This window comes from Macadamia integrifolia, chromosome 5, assembly GCF_013358625.1.
Source record: "Macadamia integrifolia cultivar HAES 741 chromosome 5, SCU_Mint_v3, whole genome shotgun sequence".
In the NCBI taxonomy this organism is placed as follows: Eukaryota; Viridiplantae; Streptophyta; class Magnoliopsida; order Proteales; family Proteaceae; genus Macadamia; species Macadamia integrifolia.
Window position 1 is genome coordinate 30972536 of NC_056561.1, and position 26481 is coordinate 30999016.

The 26481-nt window shown below is 38.3% G+C and overlaps 1 protein-coding gene across 3 annotated transcripts in view; it reads right to left on the reverse strand.

Moving 5' to 3' along the window:
• The window catches only part of LOC122079794 (probable pre-mRNA-splicing factor ATP-dependent RNA helicase DEAH9), a 126237-nt gene extending 111482 nt beyond the window's left edge, over nucleotides 1-14755 (reverse strand). The window contains exons 1-7 of one of the 3 annotated variants that reach the window (XM_042646519.1): nucleotides 14509-14755; nucleotides 14252-14396; nucleotides 14081-14155; nucleotides 3053-3142; nucleotides 2746-2825; nucleotides 1217-1286; nucleotides 1046-1131 (exon numbers count right to left, since the gene is read on the reverse strand). In XM_042646519.1, the coding sequence (XP_042502453.1) occupies nucleotides 1046-1131; nucleotides 1217-1286; nucleotides 2746-2825; nucleotides 3053-3142; nucleotides 14081-14155; nucleotides 14252-14396; nucleotides 14509-14609 (647 nt within the window). In that variant the 5' untranslated portion in view covers nucleotides 14610-14755. The remainder of the gene's footprint in view (nucleotides 1-1045; nucleotides 1132-1216; nucleotides 1287-2745; nucleotides 2826-3052; nucleotides 3143-14080; nucleotides 14156-14251; nucleotides 14397-14508) is intronic. The other 2 variants (XM_042646518.1, XM_042646517.1) reach the window with 2 other exon arrangements.
• Nucleotides 14756-26481: the final 11726 nt, after the last annotated feature.

Sequence of the window (26481 nt, forward strand, 5' to 3'; positions counted from 1 at the left end):
TTTCAAATGTATCACTGGTTTTTCTCTCAGATTGCCAAGCACTTTGCTAAAAGATTCTGGGTCCTCGGCATTTATTTCTTGGCATCAGTGTTCATCAAGTTCCTTATGGACTGTTTTTGTCTCAACAACAATATATGATATAGACTTCTTGGCTAGGACAGATATGACAGGATGTCGACCAGTCTCTACACCTTTTTCTACTACTCAACGGCTTTCCAAGCTCTTAGGAACGGAAATCGAAGATCAGACTTCGTAACATTCCTTTGGGAACTTCCTTGGCCAGCGAACTAATTATGAGGCAGAATTTCTGGTGCTTGTGTGTGGTATTTTTGCTGCGAAAGATTTGGGTATTCAGTTGCTGTGGATAGAATGTGACTCTGTTGTAGTGATGGTGGCTGTTTATGGTGGTTCTATTCCATGGTGTGTTAGCCAAGAATGATTTTCCTTCAACCTTATCTTTCTTCTATTTAGTGGAAGCTTACTTGTTGCTTCAGGGAAAGCCAATCCGACTGCAGATTTCCTTGCTAAATCGGCTGCAAAAAATGCTTCAGCCTTGCCCCCCTCAATTCGTAATTAGTTTTCTGATAGGTGTGCAATGTATACCAAGATTTCGTATCTCAAGTGATCAGGTTTTGGCTGTGGGTTGAGTCCCTGCTGATGGCAATGCCGAAGGTGGGGGCTTCAACTTTGCTTTCTTCTGTTTTAGGTTTTTAAATGGGGTGTTCTTCTTTCTCTCTTGTATATCTGTATTTTATTTAGTTCTTTTCTCATATGTTTAGCCAAAAAAACAGATTGGAAATCAAAGAAACAGATTCTGACCATATTATAGGCCCTATCACACTAATGAACATCAGTATGATTACCCATGCATTCGAAAATAGTCCGTCTTTGTGGAGAACAATAGATTTAAATTAAAAATAATTTGCTTAAAAGCACTAAAAGTGCAACTCCTGAAACCACCGTTCCAAATTGCCAAACAGAACATACTCTATGTAATGGTAAAATGAAACCAACAAAATGTAAATCAAATGGCTGAGACAGATACCTGTTGCAGAAGAAATCAGACATTGATTTGGCCTCAATTGTAGCAGAGGCGATTATCAGACGCAACTCGGGTCTGCGTCGTTGGATCTGGAATTCATGGATGTTGGTAATTATACCATAAGTGAATTATCAAACTAGTAACAAAAACAAAATCATTTTTTTAAATTGATACCTTTTTCAGGAGACCCAATAAGATATCAGTCGAAATGGACCTTTCATGAGCCTCATCTACCATTATAACACTGACAGACACAAACATTAACAAATTGTTTTTTTTTTTTTTTTTTTTTTTTTTTTGGGGGGGGTGGTGGTGGGGGCACTGAGGGATCAGTAAACTTTGATATTTCCATCAAAACAAAACCTACAAGCTTGCGGAGAAAAATAGTGTATTGATTCGTTCATTTATATCAATTAAGGTAGCTCAAGGGCTTGAATCAGAAAAACTGGGAGCATAATGGACAGGTCAGTAAGCCAGGAATGACATTTGCAGTGAGTAGGGGTAATTAAATCATGAAAAAACCATAAAGCTTCTATGCAAAGGCAGTTTTGCAGATGGAGCAGTAGAAACTCCTCATTCTACACCAAGCAAAGTCTATACACAAGTGAAGTGTCTGAACTTTAAATAGAGAGAAAAAGGAAGATTGTCAGAACATAATAGACCAAACAAATGATTTTAAATCCTTTCAGGAACACTTCAGAAGATACATATGGATAGACTGTGCGTCATTTTTTTTTGGTTTGGGGGTGGTGGGGGGTGAGGGGTGAAGATGCAGGGGAACCCTCTATTGTCTGCGAAAAAATTTAGAAAACTATAGTCTGAGACTCTAAGTTATCTAATTATATGCAAGCTCATGTTCATAGGTCTTTATTTTTTTGGCACTACAGAGGAAATATAGCATTACAAAGGCAGAATTTTGTAGAGATCCATTTGATTCACAAAGTAAGCAATACAGCAAAGATAAAAATCCAAAGCAGAGTTTCCGTGGTACACAAAAAGACCAAGTAGAGAGGAGGAAATCCTCTGCATTATAGTAGTTCCACTGTATGAATGATCCTTTTCTGATTACAGCAACATATTTAAGAGAGAGAAAGAGAGAGAGAAAATCTGGGTAGTAAGGCTAAGTAATTTCAGAAACAATCCCACCTGCCTTTGTCCAGGGAAAACAGGTTAAGGATATTGGCATCAAGCTTCAAATATTTAAGCATTTAAATTCTTACCAATTTAAGCCTTAAGTTCTAAAAAAATCTTAATGTTCATAATGATCTGGAGGAGGGGTGCAAGACCTGAAGAATCTTTCCGGCTTTTATGATTCATTCCGTCGATCATAAATTTTTTTATTCGTCACCAGTTATCATGCCCGCAATAAACGCTGGGTAGCCAAGTGCAGAGCAGATAACTGCTGAAAGACAGTTCCTACCTATTCAATACAGTTACATCTTAGTTGTAATTTGTCTTTTCTCTCTAAATAAATTTAGTCGTGTTAATTTGCTTCAATGGATAAAAATGCATAATGTATCACACCAACATGTGACAATAAGCATGTAAATATCAAAATTTCTAACCAATAAGATCATAATCATCTGGTTGAAAATAAAAAGAACTGAAAAATAAAAAAGATACACTTAAAGATTTAACATAAAGAACTTTTCCTATATAATATATTAAGCCATTTCATTAGTCCCTAAATTCATAATTAATACCTATATCTGGTCAAAAGAGGGTCATCCATCATTTCCCTAAGCAGCACTCCATCTGTGAGAAACTTGATCCTGGTAACATTCTGTACTGCCAAAACAGAAATAGGTCCCAGCATTCATGGCATGCTACTACCAATTCATCAGATAACAATAAATTCATATGGGGCGAAGGATCAAATTGTGAATAATAAGTCATCAAATAATATGCACATGCAGAATCAAAACAACACATGCCCTTAACACTATGGTAATCCTAAAGTGTATGGCTTGACACCAATGTGGCAATGCAAAGAAAGTCAAAGAAGCGCACTTGATCTGTAAGATCTTCAAAACGTATAGTGTACCCAACTTCCTCTCCTAGCTTAACACCCATCTCTTCAGCTACCCTTGAAGCAACAGCCTGTGTATAAAACAAGAGCTAGATAAGTACAGAAAGAAAAAGAAAAAATTGTAATATCCCCTAATAAATGTCTTTCAAGCAAATTGCTACAGAAAAAAGGTGTTAAATCAAACACACAGCACCCCCCCCCCAAAAAAAAAAAAAACTAAAAGATTCATTCCTCAATGAAAAAGAATAAAAAATACCATCTGTCTACTTATGGACCAAACATTATATTGACCTACAAATTGGTGAAAAAACCACATAAATTTCGATTGAGAAAATTAAATCAGGTAGCACTCAAATTAAGTGGAAATGTTGCTCACATCATCATCTGGTCATGGGGATGATCATCAATCCAACTTGGCCACATGTCAAAAAAAAGCTATGGAAATTGTAAGAACTCCATTCCGCTCAATGATAATCCACTAAAATCTACATCTGGGCTATCCAGAGGGCTCCTTTTATCTGTCCACCAATTATAACCAAAGCTCCCTTCATATGGCAGAAATACCCACTATGCTAGAAGCCATTCCAGAACCAGCTTTTTTCATAAATATATTATCTTAAGAAAGTTACATATGTTTCCAAGTGTTGTAATATGGGTACAAGGGTAAATTTGTCCTTAGGTATATTACTTAAGGATATTATTGTACTTACCATAAATAAATTGGCTATCACATTGACAGACCAAGCATCACTCAGATTCGATCATGGTATCAGAGCAGTGAGATCATCCTTGAGATCTCTGCCATATCACTCAGATTCGATATGGGTACAACGGTAAATTTTCCCTTAGCTATATAGCTTTCTCTCTATTAGTCATCTTACCAATGATCTGAACTGTAAGTGACCTTTTTTCCCTCTCACTATATTTTTCAGGATCTGTCTTGTTGGTCTCTATTTGCTTGGTGATGACACTCCTTCAGTTGGTCAGGCTCATCAAATTGGTTTTCCATCCACCTCCCTGAGTTACTTCTTTGGCATAGACATTTAGGCCATCCGCCAGTTGGCTCTTTAGTTAGGATTTTTCCCAATTTATTTCAGCATTGTAATCACTGAGATTTTTTTTTTGTAATGCCTACGTTTTGGCAACAAAACAAACTTGGTCTGTTTATAACAGTCTTAATAAAAGTTCTTCTCCATTTCTTTTGATACACTCTGATGTTTGGGGCCCTGCCCATTGTACTTCCATTCATTGTTATCGCTGGTTTGTGACCTTAATTGACTGCCATACAAGGATTACATTTATATATTTGATGCTCCGCAAGAGTGAGGTGTTCCAATGTTTTAAACTATTTCACAACATGGTATGATGGAGCACCTTAAGGGTAGGGAAGAATTCCCTAAGAAGGATCTCAGAGTTGCAGGGAAGAGGGAGAAATCACACAAAGAAGGGGGGGAAAGAACGCACACACACCCGCAGGCTCTCAAACACTTACTCAATTCATATTTTCTATTCTCTAATTACTCCATCGTTTACATGGCATAAATAGTAAAAGAAAACCAACATTAAAAGGAAACCTAATCTAGTTTGGAAACTCAAATTAATTGGAAACTAAATCCTAGTAGTTATCTCCTACCTAAGTTACCAAAAATTAAAAGATTGCATGAAAATAAAAATCTTAAAATATCCTACTAGCCAAAGACTCAATATGGATCCGGTTCATCTCTCGTTGGATACCCAAATGGGTATGGATCGCTCCATGGGTGCGTATCTATATCAATTCCCCTGATGTTGAGAAAAACTCGTCCACGAGTTTTGTAGAACAGGAAAATCAACACCAATCGGTCAGCATCCATCCTTGCCTGTATGAATTCACCATCAAAACCATGATCGAATGCTATGAAATCCACGACGCGAAGTTCATTGGTGAAATAGTGACTCAGGAAAATAAAATCGATCGGTTCACTGAAGAGATCAACCAATTTAAATTTTTCTACAAGTTGATCTTCAACTTCCAATGACGCCATCTCACCTTCTACCTCTGGTGATTCATCTTGTGGTTTGTCTACCAGTTGTTCAACTCCTGAGATCACATGGTTGAAGGTAGAGTGTGTTATGGATTTGATTTCCATGCAATGTCGTTGAGCCTCATCGAGCTTCTCTATTATCAACTATATTTGTTGACGGATATCCGATAAAAGATTGAGATCCATTGGCCAGCTTTTTTTTTTTTTTTTTTTGGGTTAAGGAAGGGCAGAATTGTAATTACTTGAAATTCAATTTTAAACCACAAAGGATATCAAGTGTGGGGTAGGGGTCTAATTGTAAATAAGGAAAAATATGGGATAAAAGGAATTAAAAGATAAAGAGAGGGGCAAAATTGGGAAAATAAGAAAACTAAGGAAAGAAAAAAGAAAAAAGGCTGGGATGGGGTTTAGGTTACCGACAAAAGGGTAAGTGTTTACTTCTGGAGATGGAAACCAGCAGACCAGCAACCCACGAAGATGGCTGCAGCGATTGGCGATGGAGGAGTTTTTTATGTCTAGCGGTGAGATTGCAACTTGGATGGAGATGGCGACTCGCAGCTGGAACTCCAAAACCAGGTTTGTTTCTGGTTTGTCTCCCTTCTCGACTTCTCTTCTCTCTTCTTCTTCTGTTTTCTACTTCGGTATTCCCTCTCTACTCTCTTCTTCTGCTGCTCTTCTTCTCTATTTCTCTTTTTTTTCTTTTTTGGATTCTGCTTGCTGTGACTGATTCTGTTCTTCATCGACTTCCTTTTTTTTTTTTTTTTTTCACTTGCTGCTGGCGGAAAGAGAAAGAGGAGGCGGTGGGAGTCTGCTGGTTGCGAATCGAAGGGGGGAGAAAAAGGAGGGATATTAGGGTTGGAGTTTCAACAGGCTTTTGGGATTTTATTTTTTTTGCTGTTCTCAGTCACAGTAGGACCAAAACAGAGAATGGGGAAAGGAAGAAGAAAGATGGGAGGAAGAAGGGGGATGGGATCTTCGGCTCTGATACCAATTGATGGAGTACCTCAAGGGTAGGGAAGAATTCCCCGAGATGGATCTCAGAGTTGCAGGAAAGAGGGAGAAATCGCACAAAGAATTGGGGGGGAAAAACGCACACACGCCCGCAGGCTCTCAAACACTTACTCAATTCATATTTTCTATTCTCTAATTACTCCACCGTTTACATGGCATAAATAGTAAAAGAAAACCAACATTAAAAGGAAACCTAATCTAATTTGGAAACTCAAATTAATTAGAAACTAAATCCTAGTAGTTATCTCCTACCTAAGTTACCAAAAATTAAAAGATTGCATGAAAATAAAAATCCTAAAATATCGTACCAGCCAAAGACTCAGTATGGGTCCGGTTCATCTCTCATTGGATACCCAGATGGGTATGGATCACTCCATGGGTGCATATCTACATCATGGTTCTTACACAGTTTAACTCCACCATCAAAATCCAACGAGGTGACAATAGCAAGGTATATATGGAGGGATCGTTCTTGTCTTACCTTGCTTCCCATGGAATTCTCATCAAACTAGTTGCGTTGATACACTGGCTCAAAATGGTGTCATTGAACACAAGAACAGACATCTCTTGGAAGTGGCCAGCACTCTTCACTTTGAGATGAATGTTCCTTCTCAATATTAGAGTGATGTTGTGATGACTTCTAGTCTGCTACTTATCTCATCAATCGGATGTCCACTCGTGTGCTTGATTTTAAAGCTCCCCACTACAGTTCTCCAGGGTTCCTCCACATTTCTTATACCTCCAAAAGTCTTTGGCTGTGTATGTTTTGGTTGGGATCACCATGTCAATGGCAAGTTGGATCCCCGGGGACTCAAGTGCGTATATTGGCTACTCTGCCACCCAAGGGGGACCAATGTTACCACCCCGGCTCTTTATTTCTATGGATGTCATGTTACATGAGTCTGCTCCTTACTTCCCTTTAGCACCTCTGTGTGGGGGGATTCATCTCTATTTGGTAAAGATGTGCCACCTCCGGTTGTTCCTCTCCTTGATTCTACTCTTACTGATACTTCTCTTCAGGGGGAGACACCAGTTCAGCCCACTCCAACTTTGTCCATAAAAGTGTACATCCGTCGGAATCATGAACAACAAATAGATACCACCACAGTAGCACCTGCCCCATCAGGCCAACTATCATCTCCTGATCTAGACCCTACCTCTCTACCAAGCCATGCTTCTTCTGATGTCCTTATTGTTTCTGATTCACTTTTTGACCAATTTTCCTATTGTTGTTCAAAAGGGAACAAGAGCTTGTACACAACATCCTATTGCAACAGTTATTTCGTACAACTCTTTCCCCTTAATATCGCACCTTTGTGTCCTCCTTATCTTCCATTTCCATTCCTCAACATTGGCAGGAAGCAAATAAAGAGCCACGGTGGAATGCGGCCATAGATGATGAGATGCAAGCTCTAAAAAAGAATATTATTTGGGACTCGGTACCTCTTCCTCCCCAGAAAATGACAATAAGCTGCAAATGGGTCTTTACTGTGAAAAAGAACATGGATGGAATTGTAGACATATACAGGGCAAGGTTGGTTCCTAGAAGATTTACTCAGACTAATGGACTTGATTACCAAGAGATGTTTGCTCACGTGGCAAAAATGAACACCATCCGTGTGATTCTCTCTTGTATAGTAAACCTCGGATGGGACTTGTAGCAGCTTCACGTCAAGAATGCATTTCTCCATGGTGACTTGGCAAAGGAAGTATATGGCAAGAACAAAAGACAAAGTTTGCAAGCTCAAGCGACCATTATATGGGTTGAAACATTTTCCATGTGCCTAGTTGGGAGATTACACAAAGTCATGGTGTCTGTAACTTACTCCCAAAGCAATGTTGATTATATCCTGTTCATCAAGTGATCTAGTTCCAAGATTGCCATCCTCATCGTGTACACTGACGACATTGTTGTCACTGGGGATGACACAAAGGAAATTTCTCGTCTGAAGACCTACATAGGTCAAGAGTTTGAGATCAAGGACCTACATAAGCTGCGTTACTTTCTTGGTATTGAGGTTGCCCATTCCACCAAGGGTATTTTTTGTCTTAAAGTTAGTATACTCTCGATCTCTTATCCACAACAAGATTGCTCGGATGTAAGCCTGTAGTTACTAACTCAGAGGTAAATGTCCAACTCTCTGGAAAGAATAGCAATCCAGTGGATAAGAAATGGTATCAGGGACTAGTCGAAAAGCTAATATATCTAGCACATACTCGTCCAGACATTGCCTTCGCAGTTAGCCTGGTAAGCCAATATACGCACGATCCTTATTCTACACACTTAGACACTATATTTCGGATCCTACACTATTTGAAGTCTGCAATAGGAAAGGGGATCTTGTTATCTTCTCACGATCATCTCAGAGTTGAAGCCTTTACTGATGTTGATTGGGTTAGCTCTCCAAAAGATTGGCAATCCACTACAGGTTATAGTACTCATGTGGGAGGCAACTTGGTTACTTGGAGAAGTAAGCATTGAAGCTGAATTTCGTGTCATGTCCCATAGCATCTGTAAAGTAATGTGGCTTCAACGACTCCTAAAAGATTTGGCCCTTCCTATTCCACTACCTATGATGTTGTACTTTGATAGTAAATCTACCATCAGTATTTCTCACAACCCAGTTCAGCACGACCGCACCAAGCATGTTGAGATCGATCGTCACTTCATTAAGGAGAAGATCGACTAGGGGCTGATTTCGATTCCCTATGTAAGGAATTATAAAAGATAGATAGCCTCGCAAAATAGCAATAAAGCTTTTCCAAAAAATTGTAATTTGTGGTCTAATCAGACAACATATTGCTTCCAACATAGGGGTTGCTAAAGTAAATGTACTATTGTTTACTTTGATATATGTGACTCTTTGTATATCTAATATATGTGATTCAACCATGAATTTTTTTACCAAAAACAAGTAAAAAAACATGTATGATGCCTAATTTATGAAATGGTTTATAATTTGATGCCTTCTAATTCCTAATGCTTATTTAAGTTGTTTTACTTGAATCAAGTGTTCTAGTACTATGTGTGGAATAGCTTAGGGTAGAGATTATATACAGCATAAACTACCAACCAAGGGTCCAAAGTCAAACTACCATTTTTTGGGTTCTTTTTTAAAATATAATGTTTCCATTGTGTTTAGAAGGCCTAAAATAAATTGTCCTACAAGTTTTCAGACCTAACTTACTATATGGTCATCAAAACCCAACCCTGAAACTTGCTGGGAAAAACTACAAGGTTTAACCAAACCATGCCCGAAACCAAAACCTTGAACCATGGATGCCACGCGTCGTGCCACATGGAAGTACACCTCGATCAGGTGTTGCACACATGCAGTAGACCAACACCGAAGATTCCAAATAGTGCAATCTCATGAATCGTGGGTTCGTCAATCTCAATCCAATGCTTGAGATTCCTCCCACATTTTCGAAGACGACGATATCCTGATCTCACAGATCAGAATCCACCCACCCTTCTAAGGGCTGAACTGAAGGCTCAAATCAAGGTCGTGGCCCGCAAGTGACTTGGTATTTCTCCGTTGTATGGTGTGCCGCACAGGGATTCCATATGACAGGTTCACAAGCCTCCCAAATATCGTCTAACATGATCTGCCAATCCAACAACGAGAAATGCACCCACCTTTTCAAAGGGTGATCCGACGGCCCCGCTAGGTCATGATAGAACCCTATCACTCACTAGATTCCAAATGGGCCTCATCCCGAGCCTCCCCAGACACAAATCCAATAACCAAAATTAAAAATGCATTTGGCCATTTTAAGGATGTTTTAGGCCCAATTTTTCTGTGGCTTGGAATTCATTCAAGAATTTCATAAACCCATTTTTTGTGGGAGTGCAGAAAAGGGACTTTACTGATGGAGACCTAATTTATGTAATTTAGGATGATTGCCTTGAAGTTTGTGCATAGTCTGAGTTGATTTTTTAGCTTCAAGAAGGTGCAGGAGTTGGGATTACCCTTGTGGAGGTAATCTGTGATTGCAGATCCCCATTTTTCATATCTAGGTTGTAAATCGATGTATGCCTAGTACATGTTTGTAATTGGGGAATTTGAATTTTATTTCAATCGTTGTATGATCTGTCAAGTTGGGGCTGACAATATTTGGGGTTGTAGCCCTAGTCTATGTCGTAGCAGACGGAAGCAATAGTAGGAGCTCCTGGATTGTTGTAGCAGTCGAATTGTGAAGCGTATTAGGAAATATATGAAACCCTAGGTAGGGTATTGCTTTGTGGATGTAGGCAACTTTCCGAACCACGTATGGCGTGCATTGTGTGTGGTTGATTGTGTAGTGTTGTGAATTTGGAGTGTTATGTGATGGGTGTGCACAACCTAGTATATCTGGCCTGATGTAAACACCCATGCTGGCCTAAACTATAGAAGGAGGAAGAAAGCCAGCTAGTCCAACCAGCCTTTGAGCTGATCAAGCCAGCCAGCCTGGCCCCAATTTTTGGTCCTATGCTGGTCCATCTTTGCAGCCAAACCAGCATAGTAACCTACTGTTTAATGCATATTTTACTTCCTATTTTGGTCTTCTAGAAGAGCCTCCAAGGTTCCATCGATCCAGCTGGTTTTGCCTTCTTGTGTTTGACCAGTCAAACTTCAAGTTGGATAAGTCAAGTAGTCTTCTAAAAGGTCCCTAGTATTATCTCTTATGTTTGCTTTTTCCTTTTTGGTTACTTGCTATTTGTTAAGGTTGTGTCCTCTCTATTTAGAGCAATAGTTGTACCAATTTCAAAATTAACGAAGAATTGATGACTTGCAGCCAGTGCTTGCTCCAAAGTCCAAACTTCCTTATAGAGGATGATCAACAACTGAGATAGATGTGGGTGAGAGGTCGAGGCTAAGATAGCCATTATCCCACCCACATCCAACTCCATCCTTCTCTTCTTATTATTCTCTTCTTTATTTGTGCTTGTGAGAGAGTGATTTGAGAGTATTTCTATCATACTTGAAGACCCAAAGTCCGCCATCAAACGGCTTGAAGATCTGTTGAAGAACAAGAGATTAACCCTCACTTGTCAGTTTTGGGTCATATCTCCCTAACCAGCCACCTGTTTGGGAAGCCCTTTGGAGGGTTTGTAGGCCACACCAAGAGGGTCACTCAACCAGCTTTGCTGCCCCAACTGGGACCAGTCAATTGAGATGAAATAGAGGGAGTGAGGAAAGAGTTAGGGGGAGACAGTCCCAAACCTAGTGGAAGTAATGCAAACTTAATTTGTACAGTGCCCCAAAATAAATTCTCCCAGATGGCTTTACTTGTCTTGAAGGATTTTGCTACTTTATGAGCTGATCTAGGAGTCTGTTTCAATGAGATTTTAATGTTGGGCAACATAGGCCTTGCTTGTATTTAGAAGTGACACCTGTTAGGGAAGATGTGTATATGTTGACTTTGAACTTTAAATTTGACTACTTTTAATAGAAATACCATCTTGTACTGATACCTTGGTACTTAGGCTATCCCATATCAACATGGATTTGCAAGTTCATTTTGTGGGAAAGGTAACTGAGAAATCTTCCTTGTGACATCAAAGTCGTGCACAATCATAGTTGTCACTGCACCAAGGCATTGGAGGGTTGTCTAAGCACTAAGGCAACAAGGCGCTCGCCTTAAGGCAAACAATGTGACCAAGTGTTATTTTTTATTTTCCCTCTTTTCTAACATTATTTAGAATACTACATATACATTGTATCGCAAAAAACCAAAATTAAACCACATTAAGTCATTAAAAATCAACATTAAGCCACATCAAATTATAAAAAACCAACATTAAATCACATGAAGGCCTAAAAAGTCAACATTTAGATAAATGCTCTTGTTCTATAATAAGTTTGACTGGTGAAATAATTTTATTTCTACATTTGACTTTTTGTACTAGGTATAACATAAAACCAGCTTTCCAACAGGTCTAAGATTACTTAAATCTGAGCTTTAATGACAAATTTATGTTTGGTCAAACTTATTTTAAAGTGCGTGAATGTTGTACAAATCTCCTGAATGAAAATAATTTTATGGATATCAAAACAAAAGATTATTTTACCAGACTTTTGGATTTTATCAATGTTTTAACATGTTAAGATTTATAAAATTTTCATAATTCAGAAAAACCCCAGCATTTAAAAGTTGAAAATCGCCCCAATAACTAAAATCCAGTTTTTGTTCTTGGATTGGGGGGTTGATTTTTTATCCTTTTGAAATTTGATTTTCAAACTATTTTTATTTATTCAAATAGGGGGTATTTGCTTTTTGATGAATAATATCTTAAGTAAATCATTTACTTAAATAATATTTGAGCCAAAACACAAAGCGACACGCAGTGCAATAAGGCGACTGTCGTCTAGGCCTCACGCAAACCGCCTGATCACCAAGTCGTCGCCTTGGCGCCTTGACAACTATGACCTAGGGTGAACCAACCTTACATCATGGCCACATAGTGGTTGCGAGGTGGGTGTGTACACGACTATGTGTTGATTGGTAAATTTGGATTTCCCCAGCCAATCTATGTGCAGTTGCCGTCAAGCCGGGAGTGTGTTACAGACTACGGTGGTCAGTTCACCCCCTCCCTCTCAGTGTCAAAGTGGGAATATCAAACTTGGTTATTAACATAACAAGGTGGGAGGAAATCCGATAGGCTGTATTCTTCTATTTTTCTTTTCCTTTATTACATTCTTCTTTTCTCTTATTCTTCTTTTTTATCTTCTCCTTTTCAATCTATTCATAAACATGATTGCACATAAGAATCACAGGGAGTCCATATAATACCCATGAGAACACTTTTAATTCACATTTAGATCATTGAATGCATAAATTGATGAGTTTTTGTCGTATATCTTTAAATATTATGTGAATTTTTTGTTATTTTCTATGATTTCTATGCAGAAGTTCTTACATTTCTGGGCTATATATCTGATGTGGGCTCTAAAAGATGACATTAGGCGAATCCAGAGTGACCCATAGTTCATGTCAGCCAAAGTGTCCATCGACTTGGCTGGAATGGATGAAATCCTAACAAAGAAATCTAGGTGACACCACCGGAAATTAAAAGAAATTTGTATTTATTCATGAATGTGGATAATGAGCCAGCCTTTTGAGGCAAGTGGCTGCAGAGATTCAGAAAATAATTAAATAACATATGGGTTTTTAAGGGAAGTCATTGCACCAAAGATAGGTGCATAATTGGAATGGCAACGGATACAAGATATCTAACAGTTGAGTTCAAAGGAATTTCTAATTTGTTTGAGTTTCAACAAGGATAGAGAAATGTGCTTAGCCAACTTAGCACAACTAAGCACCGGCCTAAGGAAACAGCACAAGAGCCTGAGTTGAGCTCACCTAGGTTGTTCTATATTTCCATGTGAAAAATTTTGACAACAAGGCTGTCCTCTAACCAACTCTAAGACTGATGACTAATTTCTCGTGATTCTTGGGGCATCTGTGCTTCCCATTACCCATCAAATTACATTCCAGTCATCCCCCATATGAAGTGATCTGCCATGGCAACTTAAGTTCTGAACTTCTGGAGGAAACTCTAAGACATTGCAAATCCTGAAAAACACAAAATACTACCCAATCTCATGACAATGGTTACATCTTCCTTTAACAATCTAATATACGTAGAACGAACCGGGGAAAGCCGGAAAGGTTGTATAAAAGGGGAACCAACCATTAAAGGAGCCTGGCTAAGAGTAGCAACATTCCCAACACTCAAAACTGTATAACTAATATCCACATCAAAAATTATCGCAATAGTACACAAATTGCAAAAGAACTCTTGAGTCTCAACATACTTCCTTTCCAATTCTATGTCAGGAATAAAAAAAGTTTGAAAACTGATACAAGCAGAAGTAAGCAACAGAACCTAAGTGTTCCACGGACAATATAATTTCAGATAGCAGCCATAAGAGCATGATAACAGTATAAACATATGAGGAGAGCAGGAAATCAAGAGTGAAAAGGAACCTGAACAGCCAACCGTCTTGGCTGTGTGCAAGCTATCATTCTTCCACCCTCAGCCCAACCTGCTTCTTTGAGGAACTGAAATATATCAAAAGCGAAAATGGGGCCACAACACTTGAGTCGATCCATTGGGAGAACAAAAAATGAACCGACAACGAGGGAAGGAAAAGGGACCTGAGGAATCTGAGTGGTTTTACCACTACCAGTCTCGCCAACAATAATGGTGGTGCCGTAAGTCTCAACTAGATAGAGAATGGCAGTACGGTACTTAAATACTGGGAGCCTCTGTCTCTGCTTCTCAATGCTAGAATAACCAAATCTGTGAGTCCGAAAATTCTCAAAGAAATGAGGAAATGGAGAGAATTAGAGGGGGGGGGGAGACGGAGAGAGACTACAAATGAAGTAAAATAGGTCAAAAAGCAAAGGAGTACCCGGAGGAGGTGGAGGAAGCAGAAGCGTAGAACAGAACTCCGCCTTCTTCATCGTCGATGAGGCGAGGCCTCTCGGAACCAGGTTTCCAGAACTGAGTCATCCCCCCTCGCAGCCTCACGATTTCTGCGGGTACATCCGTATGTAATGAATTTGGAGGGAACTTATGACTAATGAGTTCTACCGGGTGCGTATATCTTTTTATTCTTGCAGGGCGGGACGTTTGAGCAGAGAAGCAGTGGGCTGGGAGGAGCCGAGAACCGGAGCAAGGTTTTAAAACTCGGATCGATCTCCGGTCCGGATCGGTATTGAATCGTTGCGATCGGACGAATTTACTCCTGTTTTTCAAAGCAAAAGACAAAAAACCTTTCAGTTTTTTTTTTTTTTTACCTTCTTACCCATAGACCTTAGTAGTGGATCGCCTAGCCCCTCCAGGGGTGATAGAGTGATGTGTGTACAAACTTGTCTGCCACATCACCGACATGTTTGCCCACACTGTTATTTTTGTCACCTCATCATAGACACTGTTCACATCACCAAAAACCTGTCACTAGCCTCTTTCTCTCTATAAATGATATTGATAGCAAAGTCTCTTGCACTGATTTTCTTTCACGGAAAATGGTACTTGATAACAATGTGCTTCGTTTTAGAATGCATTGCTGGGTTCTTGGAGATGTTGATGCCACTTTTGTTGTCACAGTAGACAACCAGTGGCTAATTCTGTTTTGTATTCAAACACTTTAACATTTGTTTCATTCATAAGACCTAAGTGCAACTAAAAGATGCTACAATATACCATACTTCAGTTGACAAAGAAGAAGCTGATTCATGTTTCCTATTGTGCATGCAACTAAATTGTTGCCCAAAAATAGAAAGCACCTCCACTAGTGCTCTTTTTCTCATCCACACAAGTGACACAACTTGCCCAATCTGCATCTAAGTAGGCTTTCAAATCTAAGGACTTTGAAATGGTTATTCCAGACTGTAACACGAAGTATTAGAGTGGGACCGATAGACTGAAGATATGAGTTGGGAGCACAACAATTTGCATCCCACTTAGGGTAGGGGTCCCCAAGGGAGGATGCCAGGGATTGACTGGGGGAGATTGTCATGGCCTCACAACTCCCCCCTCCAAATCCCTCACCCCCCCCCCCATCTTGGGGAAATGTCTTGGGCTTATAAAGCATCTTTTAGGCCCTCTTTAGTATTATTATTATTATTTATTTTATGCTTTTTTTTGCCAACAAAACGTTATTACTTTCGTTTAGTATCATTTTGTGGAGTTTGTTTATATTTAAAATAAATAAATAAATAAAAAAACTCAAAAACCATAAACGGGGTCTAGTGTCATTTATGGTTTATGGCTAAAAATCATTTTCATTGTTTATGCGCTCAACATTAATGAGCACATGCTATACATCCCAAAATCGATAACATCATTTCGTTTCTACTATAAGAAAAGCAAGCAAAAACCTATTTCTGCTCCATCCCTACCCACTGTGAAGATTCGCAATCTGATTTGGTAAAAATCTTATATTACCTAATGAATGGCTGAATGGGCTGTCATATATATACTATTGCAGTTACACTATTTGTTACAATTGGATAAACTTCATTTGAATTTGAAATTTATTTTGTATAGCAAGGATATAGGGATAAGGTTGGTTTGAACTAGTCAATGACATTCAAAATTAGAAATCCAAAACTCACCGTATCTCCTAACAGCCCCCCTCAAGATGAAGATGGACATTTGTTAATCTTTAGCTTGTCACATAGATAATTAAAGAAATTTGATTTAAGACAACTGCTTGGTGAGGATGTCTGCTAGCTGATCTTTAGTAGATGTGAACCTGACATCAAGGTGATCTTGAGAAAACAATTGGCGAACAAAATGGAAGTCAACTATTATATGTTTCGTTCGTGCACGAAATAGAGGATTGATGGTAAGATATGCCCCTAGATTGTCGCACTACAACATAGTCAATAGAGTGAGCGATACCCCTAGTTCTTTTCAAAGTGATTGTATCCATATAAACTTGGTAGTGGGATTAACAATGCCCTATTCTCATATTCAATTGATGAGCAAGCAATGGTTGGTTGCTTACGAGTAGACCAAGAAATGAGATTAATAGTGGCCAACGGTGAAAGATTTTGTTACAATTCCTTGTCTGGCGAAAGTAAGTTTTACCACTGATGCAGAGGTAAAACAGTCCATGATTTTCTTAAGGATATTTTTCATATAGCACCCCTAAATTTAAACATAATTAAGTGTAACTCCTACTTTTTTTGAAAAAAAAAAAATCTTTTACATCCCCACTTGCATAACGAAATTATACATACATCCGTTTTGTTAAGTGAAAATCATTTAGTGGTGATGTCATTGAGTTAATCTTTACTAAATGGTGAATCTACCTTGAAGAAAGGTAGACTTATTGTTCTACCTTTCATTGAAAAACCCCCCAAATCAAGATGATCTTCTTCAATTCAAGGTTTTGACTGAAGATATGGGCACTAGAGACACTGATCCTTTGGATGATGAGGGTAGTAGAGGACATTTTTTCAATTTCTCATCAATTTCATGTTCGATTTTTCTCGAGCTTGTGCAACCATCACATTTGCTATATTTCTGGAAATTGTCCATTTTTTGGAGTTTAAGGTTCTGCAAATCAGCAATCATTTATCCTATTAAAAAACAAATAATCATTTCCAACTTGGAGGTTTTAGATAACTAGAAAAGAAATTAAGATTTTTGCGGAAGCATTATCTTAACATTGATGCAATCATCCATTTTTAGGTATGGATGTTTTTTCCCATTGTCATCGCTTTTGATTAGATATACTTTGATTTTTTTACTTCTAGATATGGTTTTCTCTAATTCTATCATTTCCAAAGTGTGAATATCTGTTATTTATGAGTGAGAGCTCTAAGCTCTTTTGATCTATTCTTGGGTCTTTAGGAGATGCCCGTGTAGAAACGTAACCCTAAAAAGATGCAAAAGATAATGGAAAAATAAGAAGAAGCAATGCACATAGATGTCTGCATCCCCATACCTCATTAGAGGTACAAACCCGCACCTTTTTAGTGTGTCCCTCATCTTCAATAGTGAGTAATATTAATCAAGTCCAAACAAGACTTGAACTTCTCTGTAGTAACTGGCTTGGTAAACATATCTGCAGGATTGAGATATGTATGATTTTTTCTCAAGTGAATACTGCCCTCTGACACAAGCTCCCTGATCTTGTGAAATCTCACATCAATATGCTTTGTCCTTGCCTGAAACACCTGATTCTTTACAAGATATATGGCACTCTGACTGTCACAATGTAACATTGTACCTCATTGCTCCAACCCCAACTCACGAACCAGTCCAGCCAACCAGACTCCTTCCTTGGCAACCTCAGTTGCCGCCATATACTCAGCCTCTATAGTGGACAATGCAATTGTAGACTGAAGCATCACCCTCCATAATATCAGTCCGCCAGCCAATGTAAATACATACCCTGTAGTAGACCTCTTCTTGTCTAAATCACCAGCATAGTCGGAATCAACATAACCTGCCAATTCTGTGAAACTTCCCTTGCCACTGAACATAACACATTTATCTTTAGTCTTGCTCAAATATCTGAAGATCCACTTAATTGCATTACAATGCTCCTTCCCTGAATTTCTCATGTATCTACTAATAACACTGACTGCATGAGACAAATCCGGCCTGCTACAAACCATAGCATACATGAGACTCCCAACTGCGCTAGCATAGGGAACCTGAGATATATGCTCCACCTCCTTATGTGTTTTAGGGCATTCCTTTTCAGATAACTTGAAGTAGCTAGCTAATAGAGTGCTAACCGGCTTAACCTTTTCTATGTTGAAACACTCTAGCACCTTTTCAATATACCTCTTATCAGTTACTCAAAGTTTACCTGCATTTCTATCTCTAAGGATTTCCATGCCAAGGATCTTCTTAGCAGCATCAAGATCTTTCGTCTCAAATTCAGCACTCAACAAAGACTTCAAAGAGACTATATCATGTTTATTCTTTGTAGCAATGAGCATGTCATCAACATAAAGATCAACAAAATAGTGGAATTATCACTTGACGCTTTATAATAAACACAACTATCATACTCACTTTGTGTGTAGCCAATCTTCATCATGTGGGAATCAAAACACTTATACCACTGCCTAGGAGATTGCTTAAAACCATAAGGCGACCTCTTAAGCAGACAAATATGATATTCCTTTCCCTACACCTTGAAACCTTCAGGATGCTCCATGTAAATCTGTTTCTCCAAGTCACCATGAAGAAATGCAGTCTTCGTATCAAGCTGCTCAAGCTCCAAATCATACATGGCCACCAAAGCAAGTAGTACCCTAATTGAAGTGTGTTTCACCATTAGAGAGAATATTTCGTTGTAGTCTATCCCTTCATTTTTGCATAGCCCTTGGCTACAAGTCTGACCTAATACCTTTCAAGCTCCTTCTCAGATGCTACTTCTTTCTTACGAAACACCCATTTACACCCAATGATTTTTCGTTCCTTAGGTTTTTCCACAATCTCCTATGTCTTGTTCTTTTGCAGAGACTCCATTTCCTCCATCATAGCTGCCATCCATTTATCATGTTGTGCATCACTCAAAGCATCATTGTAGGAAGATAGATCACTTGTACCTACGGTGAGGGCATAGGCAACCATGTCCTCAAACTCATATCTCATAGGTGCTTTGTGAGTATGCTTCCCTTTACCCTTTGCTATAGTATAGAAAACTTTTACTGCTTCCTGTTGTCTTAATAAGTCACTAGATGACTCATTTTCTCTTATTGTTTTTGACTCACCTAACTCCACCTGCACAGTGGAACCTTCTTTATTTTTACCAACTATTTGTGAATTGCATTTTGACTTCACCATATGAGTCTCATCAAACACAACATCTCTGCTAACCACAACTTTCTGTGAACTTGGATCCCACAACTTGAATTCCTTTACACCTTTCTTAAAACCAAGAAAGATGCACTGCTTAGACTTTGAGTCTAACTTGAAACGCTGCTCACTCTCAACATGTGCATAGGCTGGATAACCAAGTATTTTTAAAATAAAATAATCTACTGGTTTTCCTGTCCATACCTCTTTAGGAATTTTGTAATCAATCGTCTTTGATGGAGACCTATTGATGAGGAAACATGTCATATTCACTGTTTCTGCCCAAAATCTCTTGCTCAACCCTGCATTTAGCCTCATACTCCAAGCTCTTTCTAGAAGTGTTATGTTCATCATTTTAACTACACTATTTTGTTGTGGTGTCTTTGGAACCGTGAAGTGACGTGTAATCCCTTCACCTTTACATAATTCTAGAAATGGCTTGTACGTGTATTCCCCTCTATTATCTATTCTCAAGTACTTAATTTTAGTTACTGTCTTCCTTTCTACCTCAGCCTTCCATTCCTTAAATTTAGTGATCACCTCACTTTTATGCTTCATGAAGTAGATCCAGACTTTCATTGAGTAATCATCAATGAAGGTCACGAAGTATTCTACTGCACCTTTAGATTTGGTTGTTGAAGGACCCCATACATAGTTGTGTACATAATCAAGCACCCCATTACTCTCATGTTTTGTAGTTTTGAAACTAATCTTGCAATGTTTCCCAAACATACAATACTTGCAGAAGTTCAGTTTACATGTTTTCACTCCCTTCAATAGTTTCCTTTTATGAAGCTCCATCAATCATCTTTCTCCCATATGCCCTAACCGCATATGCTACAGATTGGTATCATCTATATCAAATCATGTATCTGTAGTCACAGATGCTTCACCTGTAACAGTGCTCCCTATGAGTCTGTATATGTTTCCTGTTAGCTGTCCCTTCATGACAACCATAACACCTTTAATAACTTTGAGAACTCCACCTTCTGCTGTGTACTTACAACCATTTGTGTCAAGTGCCTCCAAAGATACAAAGTTTTTCCTTAATTCTGGTATATGTCTCACATCTGTTAAAGTTCTTACTATCCCATCAAACATCTTAATTTTAATAGTGTCTATCCCAATGGTCTTGCATGCAACATCATTCCCCATTAGAACAGACCCACCATTATATGGTTGATATATATCAAACCAATCTTTATGTGGACACATGTGATATAAACATCTAGAATCTAAAATCAAAGAATTAGAAGGTTGATTCTTACCTAATGATATAGAGAGTACATCTCCATCTGAACTATCAGCCACGCTAGCTTCCTCAGATGCCTTATCTATACCTTTTTTCTTTAAGTCCGCCTTCCTCTTCAGGCACTCTCTCTTCAGATGACCTTTATTCTTGCAATAGTAACAAGAAACATTTGTCTTTGTCCCTTTTGACTTCGATCGACTCTTCCTAGATCCTTTCTGATTTGATCTCTCTCTTTCTTGCTCCTTGTATCATTGGATATGAGGGCAGCCACGACTTCATCCATCTCAAGGATCTCCTTCCCGTAAAAGAGAGTCGTTACTAGATGATCATATGATTCTGGGAGCGATGACAGCAACAGTAATGCCTTGTCTTCATCCTCGATCTTAACCTTCAGGTTTGTAAGTTTACTTACGATATGATTGAACATGTTAAGATGCTCTAATACATCCGTATCTTCCTCCATCTCGAGAGAATACAATTGCTCTTTCATGAACAACTTGTTCGTTAAGAATTTCGTTATGTAGATGCTTTCAAGTTTCGCCCATAACTGCAGTGCAAATTCGATACCTACAACATATTGTTGGGCTTTATCAGAAAGATTCAATCGAATAGCACTTACCGCCTTTTCCTCCATCTCCTCCCAATCTTCGTCAGTAATTTTTATAGGTTTCTTCGACTTTCCCAACAATGTTTTTGTCAAACCCTGTTGTATCAGAAGATTTTTCATCCTTTGACACCAGATAGTGAAATTGTTCTTCCCATTGAACAACATGATATCATACTTGACATTCGATCTCTTCCTTGCCATCGTGATAGTAAACCCTAAAAAACGGAAACCTAGAGCTCTAATACCAATTTATAGAAACATAACTCTAAAACGATGCAAAAGATAATGGAAAAAATAAGAACAAACAATGCACACAGATTTTATGAGGTTCGGCAAGATTGCCTATGTCCTCGGTGAGATGAGATCTTGCTTCACTATCAATGGAGAATAGGGTTACAACGCTCGTCCCTCACACCTCTCAGTACTGTTTGCATTATAGAAAAATAAACCCTTGCTACAAATATATAGCGAAAAACCCTAGTCCAGAAAGCACACAACTGCCTTCAAATAAAAAATTTGAGTGGGGGGTTGCGCCCCCTACACTCCCTGCTATGTAGGGGGCCTCCTGCCCCCTTGCAACCCCCACTACCTGCTAACCGGCTAGTGGGACCACCGTCCAGCCTATCGAGTTGCTGTACTGGTACTCTCTGGATTAAACTGTGACGGAATACAAGACATCGTACACCAACAGCCTGCAGATGGAATTGTTAGTATTTGAAAATTTATGGATGGTTTAATTTTCTGAAGCCTAATTTCCATCTTTGCCAGTGGTGGTAGTATTTTCTGGAAGAACATCAACACTAAAACCTAGATGCTCTCTTCATCCCAGTAGCTTTCCGCCAAGTAGAGGATTTCTCTGCAGAGTGGTGAGAGTTGGTTAAGAAGAAGAGGATGAGGAGGAGGAGGAGGAGGAGGAAGAGGAAGAAGGGCAGGGTGTTGTGGTGTTTGAAGAAGAAGAAGAAGTGGTGGGTCCCATTTATGTTTGTGGGTTTTCCATGGATGGGAATAGGTTGTTACAGAGAGGGACATAATAGGGTCAAAAGGGTATTTTTCAATTATAAGCTATAAAACTAATGATGTTATGCATCAAGGGTGTAGTTGATATTATTAAAAATCGAGGGGATTACATCTAATTATGTTTAAATTTAGGAGTGGTACATGAAAATTTTCCTATTCTTAATTTCTCTTGCAGGATCAAAACCCCATAACTTAAGTAAGCCACACCCAAACCACTGTTGAAGATTGGATAAAACATTGGTGATGGCAAAAGTCTTAACCAGCTGGGAATTTGCAACATTGTTGATGATAATTTGTAAATGAAGGTGACTAACAAGAGAGTAATGCCGTAATGGGAACTCATTACATCATTGATCACATACATCTATTGGCCCAAAATAGCTTATAGCTCCTCTTCCCTTGGAAATACCAAGGTTGGTTGGTTGAATTTCATGTGGAAGAGATAAATAAACATCACTTCATGTTAAAAATCTGACATTTCATCCAAAATCCATATATTCACATTATAAAAATTATACCATAAGAAAGTAGAGTTGCAATAGTCATTGAAACTTCAAATTTTCATAGGTCTCACTATCCTTATTGATGGTTTCAATAAAAAAAAATCATGCTTTGGATATATATATATATATATATTGATGCTAAGAAAAAAGCAAACTTACATCAAAGAAGAAAGGACAAAGTTATCAAGATTACACCTATTGAGTTGAAGTAGAGGAACCACGCTCCAAGGCCATGAGGTGGGTGTGTAGTCGACAAAAAGGTTATATAGTTCTTCGGTTTTGTCCAAGCTTCCTTGAATGTCTAGCCATTTACTTGTGCTTCATGCACCCTGAGGAGGAACCCCTTAGTAGAAGCTTCGATGGGATTCACTGTCATCAAATAATTAGTAGTGAATGAGATAAACTCTCCTTTATAAGTTAAACAAGACGCCCAACCACATAATTTAAGCTTTGGCTTTGCAACTAGTACATAAAAAAAGTGTATAATTGTCAGCATTAGGGCAGGATGGTATAGATATAAGGCCTATTCGGTCTAGATTCATTGGGTTCGCTAGTTGGGGTCCTTTGCACCTACTCTTGAAGACAATTAATCCACCATAAGGAGGGGAAAAGAACCATATATGGATTAGGTTTTTCATTCTTAAATAATATAGCATTCCTATGATTCCAAATAAAATAACATACAATTATAAAGACAAAAAAGAAGAAAATATGTTTGCCCGCCAAAAATGGGTCAAAATTAAAGAAATACAGTACTAAATTCTGAAAAGAGGACGCAAAAAGATGTTCAGTATGTAGCCTCAACGAACTCGCAACCCAAATCCTTTTAGAGAATTCACATGAGATAAAAATGTGCCAAATGGATTCAGAATGATTATTGCAAAGAGCACATGTATAATCAATTTTCTCAAGGTATCCTTCGTGGGAAATCCACCATGGTAGAGTCACCAGAAAAAGACTTAAATTTCATGTGCGTATGGAGTTTCCATAAGAATCGCCACCAGTGCGAGTAGGGAGAGGAGTAAATACACATGTTAGATAATCCATTGGTATTAGTAAACACAGATGAATATAGAAACTCAGTAACCAATTTAGTGGTTAGGACTCCTTTTTGAGAAATGTGGCACCAACAAGAATCATTAAGTTGAATATTCATTGGAATTTTCAGAATATTGTTTGCCACATTGATGGAAAGAAAGCTGGTTAACAAGCTGGAATTCCAGCTATTCTCAATAAACGACTCACTTACCTTATCAAAGTGTGTGTGAGAGAGACTATAATCTTGAAACAGATTAATTCAGGGCAATGTAATGGAATCCAAGGATCATTCCATAAGTCAATATGCTGACCCTTACACAATTTTCGATAAATAATCTTAGAAAGGCTAGCAAGAATTCTCACAATACTATTCCAAGTAGGAGACCCTCTTCTCTTTAAAGGTGGAAGAGTGGAAAGGTGTTCTATTGGGATAATATTTAGAAGAAAGGACTCGAACCCAAAAGGCATTTTTTTCAAAGAGTAATCTCCAGCCCATTTTCAAAAACAGTGATTGGTTTTGGGTTTCAAAAGTCCTAAATTCTAAACCCTCAAGAGATTTAGTTTTACAAATTTTATGCCAACCAATAAGGTGTAGTTTCTTTTCCCATGGTTGGTTACCATTCCAAAAGTTTAAGTAAATAGAGTCCAATTGCCGACAAGTTTGCTTAGGGAAAACAAAACAGGATATAAGGTAAGATGGGATAGAAGATAAAGCGGATTGAATAAGAATTGTCTGACCTGCATAAGAAAGCAGCTTAGCCTTCCATAACACTAGTTTCATACCAACCCAATTTACAATGTGTTGGAATCTATGGCTTATGGCATGCACCGGAAAGAGAGATGTACCAAGATAAGAAGATTTTCTATCCATTTCTTTTATGACAAGCATGTTACAAATCTTAGTCTTACGAAAATCGCTCACACAAGCACTAAAGGCAAGGCCACTCTTTCCAAGATTAATGGAAATATCAGAAAGGTCAGAAAAAATGTCAAAAATATATTTGATAGTAGAGATATCATCAATAGAAGCTCTACAAAAAATAAATGTATCATCAGCAAAGAATATGAGAAATTTTAGGTGCATTCCTAGCAATTTTAATACCTTTTAAAGCGTTAAGGTCTCTATAGACATTCAAGAGGCAAGAAAGGCCTTTCATAGCCACAATAAACAAGAATGGGCTGAGTAGGCAACCTTGTCGGATACCCCTAAAGGGTTCAAAAAAGTTTTAAAGCAGTCCCGTTAAGTTTAATGAAAAAGATGTAGAGCCAATCAGATCTCTGTTTTTTCTTCAAACCAGAGGAAATAAAAAATTCCGCGGAGGAAACCCCATTCAAGCTTATTATAAGCTTTAGCTATATCCTATTTAAAGCAACACAAAACTTCTAAAATACTTGCTTGGAGACTCAAATCTATTCTCCCTGATATTAAGGAATTGAAATATCTCTTGGGCAATGATAATTGTGTCAGAAATCTGTCTGCCTGGCATAAAAGCTGATTAAAAAAGGGAGATAATTCCAGGGAGAACAGATTTGAGTCTCCAAGCAAGTATTTTAGAAATGAATTTGTAAGGCACATTACATAAGCTGATATGTCTAAATCCTCCACCAAGTATGAATTATCATTTTTAGGGATGAGCCAAATGAGGGTATGATTGGAAGCCGGAGGCAGAGAGATATCTCTAAAGAAGGAGATGATAATGAAATTGTGCACATCCTTATTGATGAAGTCCCAAAACTTCTGAAAAAACACAGCTTGATATCCGTTACCCCTAGGGGCTTTTTGGGCCCCAATGGAAAAACAACAATACAGATTTCCAGAAAGGAAGGAATACCATGGAGGGTAGGAAGATCATCAGGATTCATATTTGGTGGGAAATGCACTCAATGAAAGAGGGATCCAAAGGGTTAGAGATGGTAAAAATGGGCGAGAGGTGGGAAGCAAAAGCCTGAGCAATATCTACTAGGTTGGACGAGGGGTACCCATCGAGAAAAATAATGAAGTCAATTTTTCTTCTATGTTGATTATTCCGAACAATAGCATGATAAAACCAGGTGTTTCTGTTGCCTACTTTGAGGTACGCGTGTCTGGATTTTTGATACCAGAATATCTCCTCAGCCTCAAGAATCCAATCTAGGTTATGGGAGATCATGTCCTCTAAACCTCTTCTACTTTGGATTCAATTACATTAAAGGAACCAATAAAATTAAAATGTTCAAAAAACATAACTCGATTTGAGGAATTTTTTTGAAACCCTAGAACACAGAGAAACAAATTTTGATATACCCTAGAATCAAAATTGACAACAATAAATGAATGATTCAAGGGGGAAAAGTTACATTCACATTGCAAAGGTGCTCAATTATCTTTTCTAGTACAATTGCACCTTCCTTGGTTGTTAGTTTTGCAGCTAACAAATAGCCGGATTGGAAAGATTACCGGATTGAAAAGATTAAGGTAGTTGCAAAATCGTTGGAGTTGGGATTCAATTTCAAAGTTCGAAGATCATCGAAATGGAGATATTAATCCCCACAATTTGCCGAAGATGACAATTTCATATATGCAGATCACCAAAGAAGAAAGAGGTGAGATGGAATATAATTTTGGAATATGGAGGTTGAGGATATATCTCGAGGTGT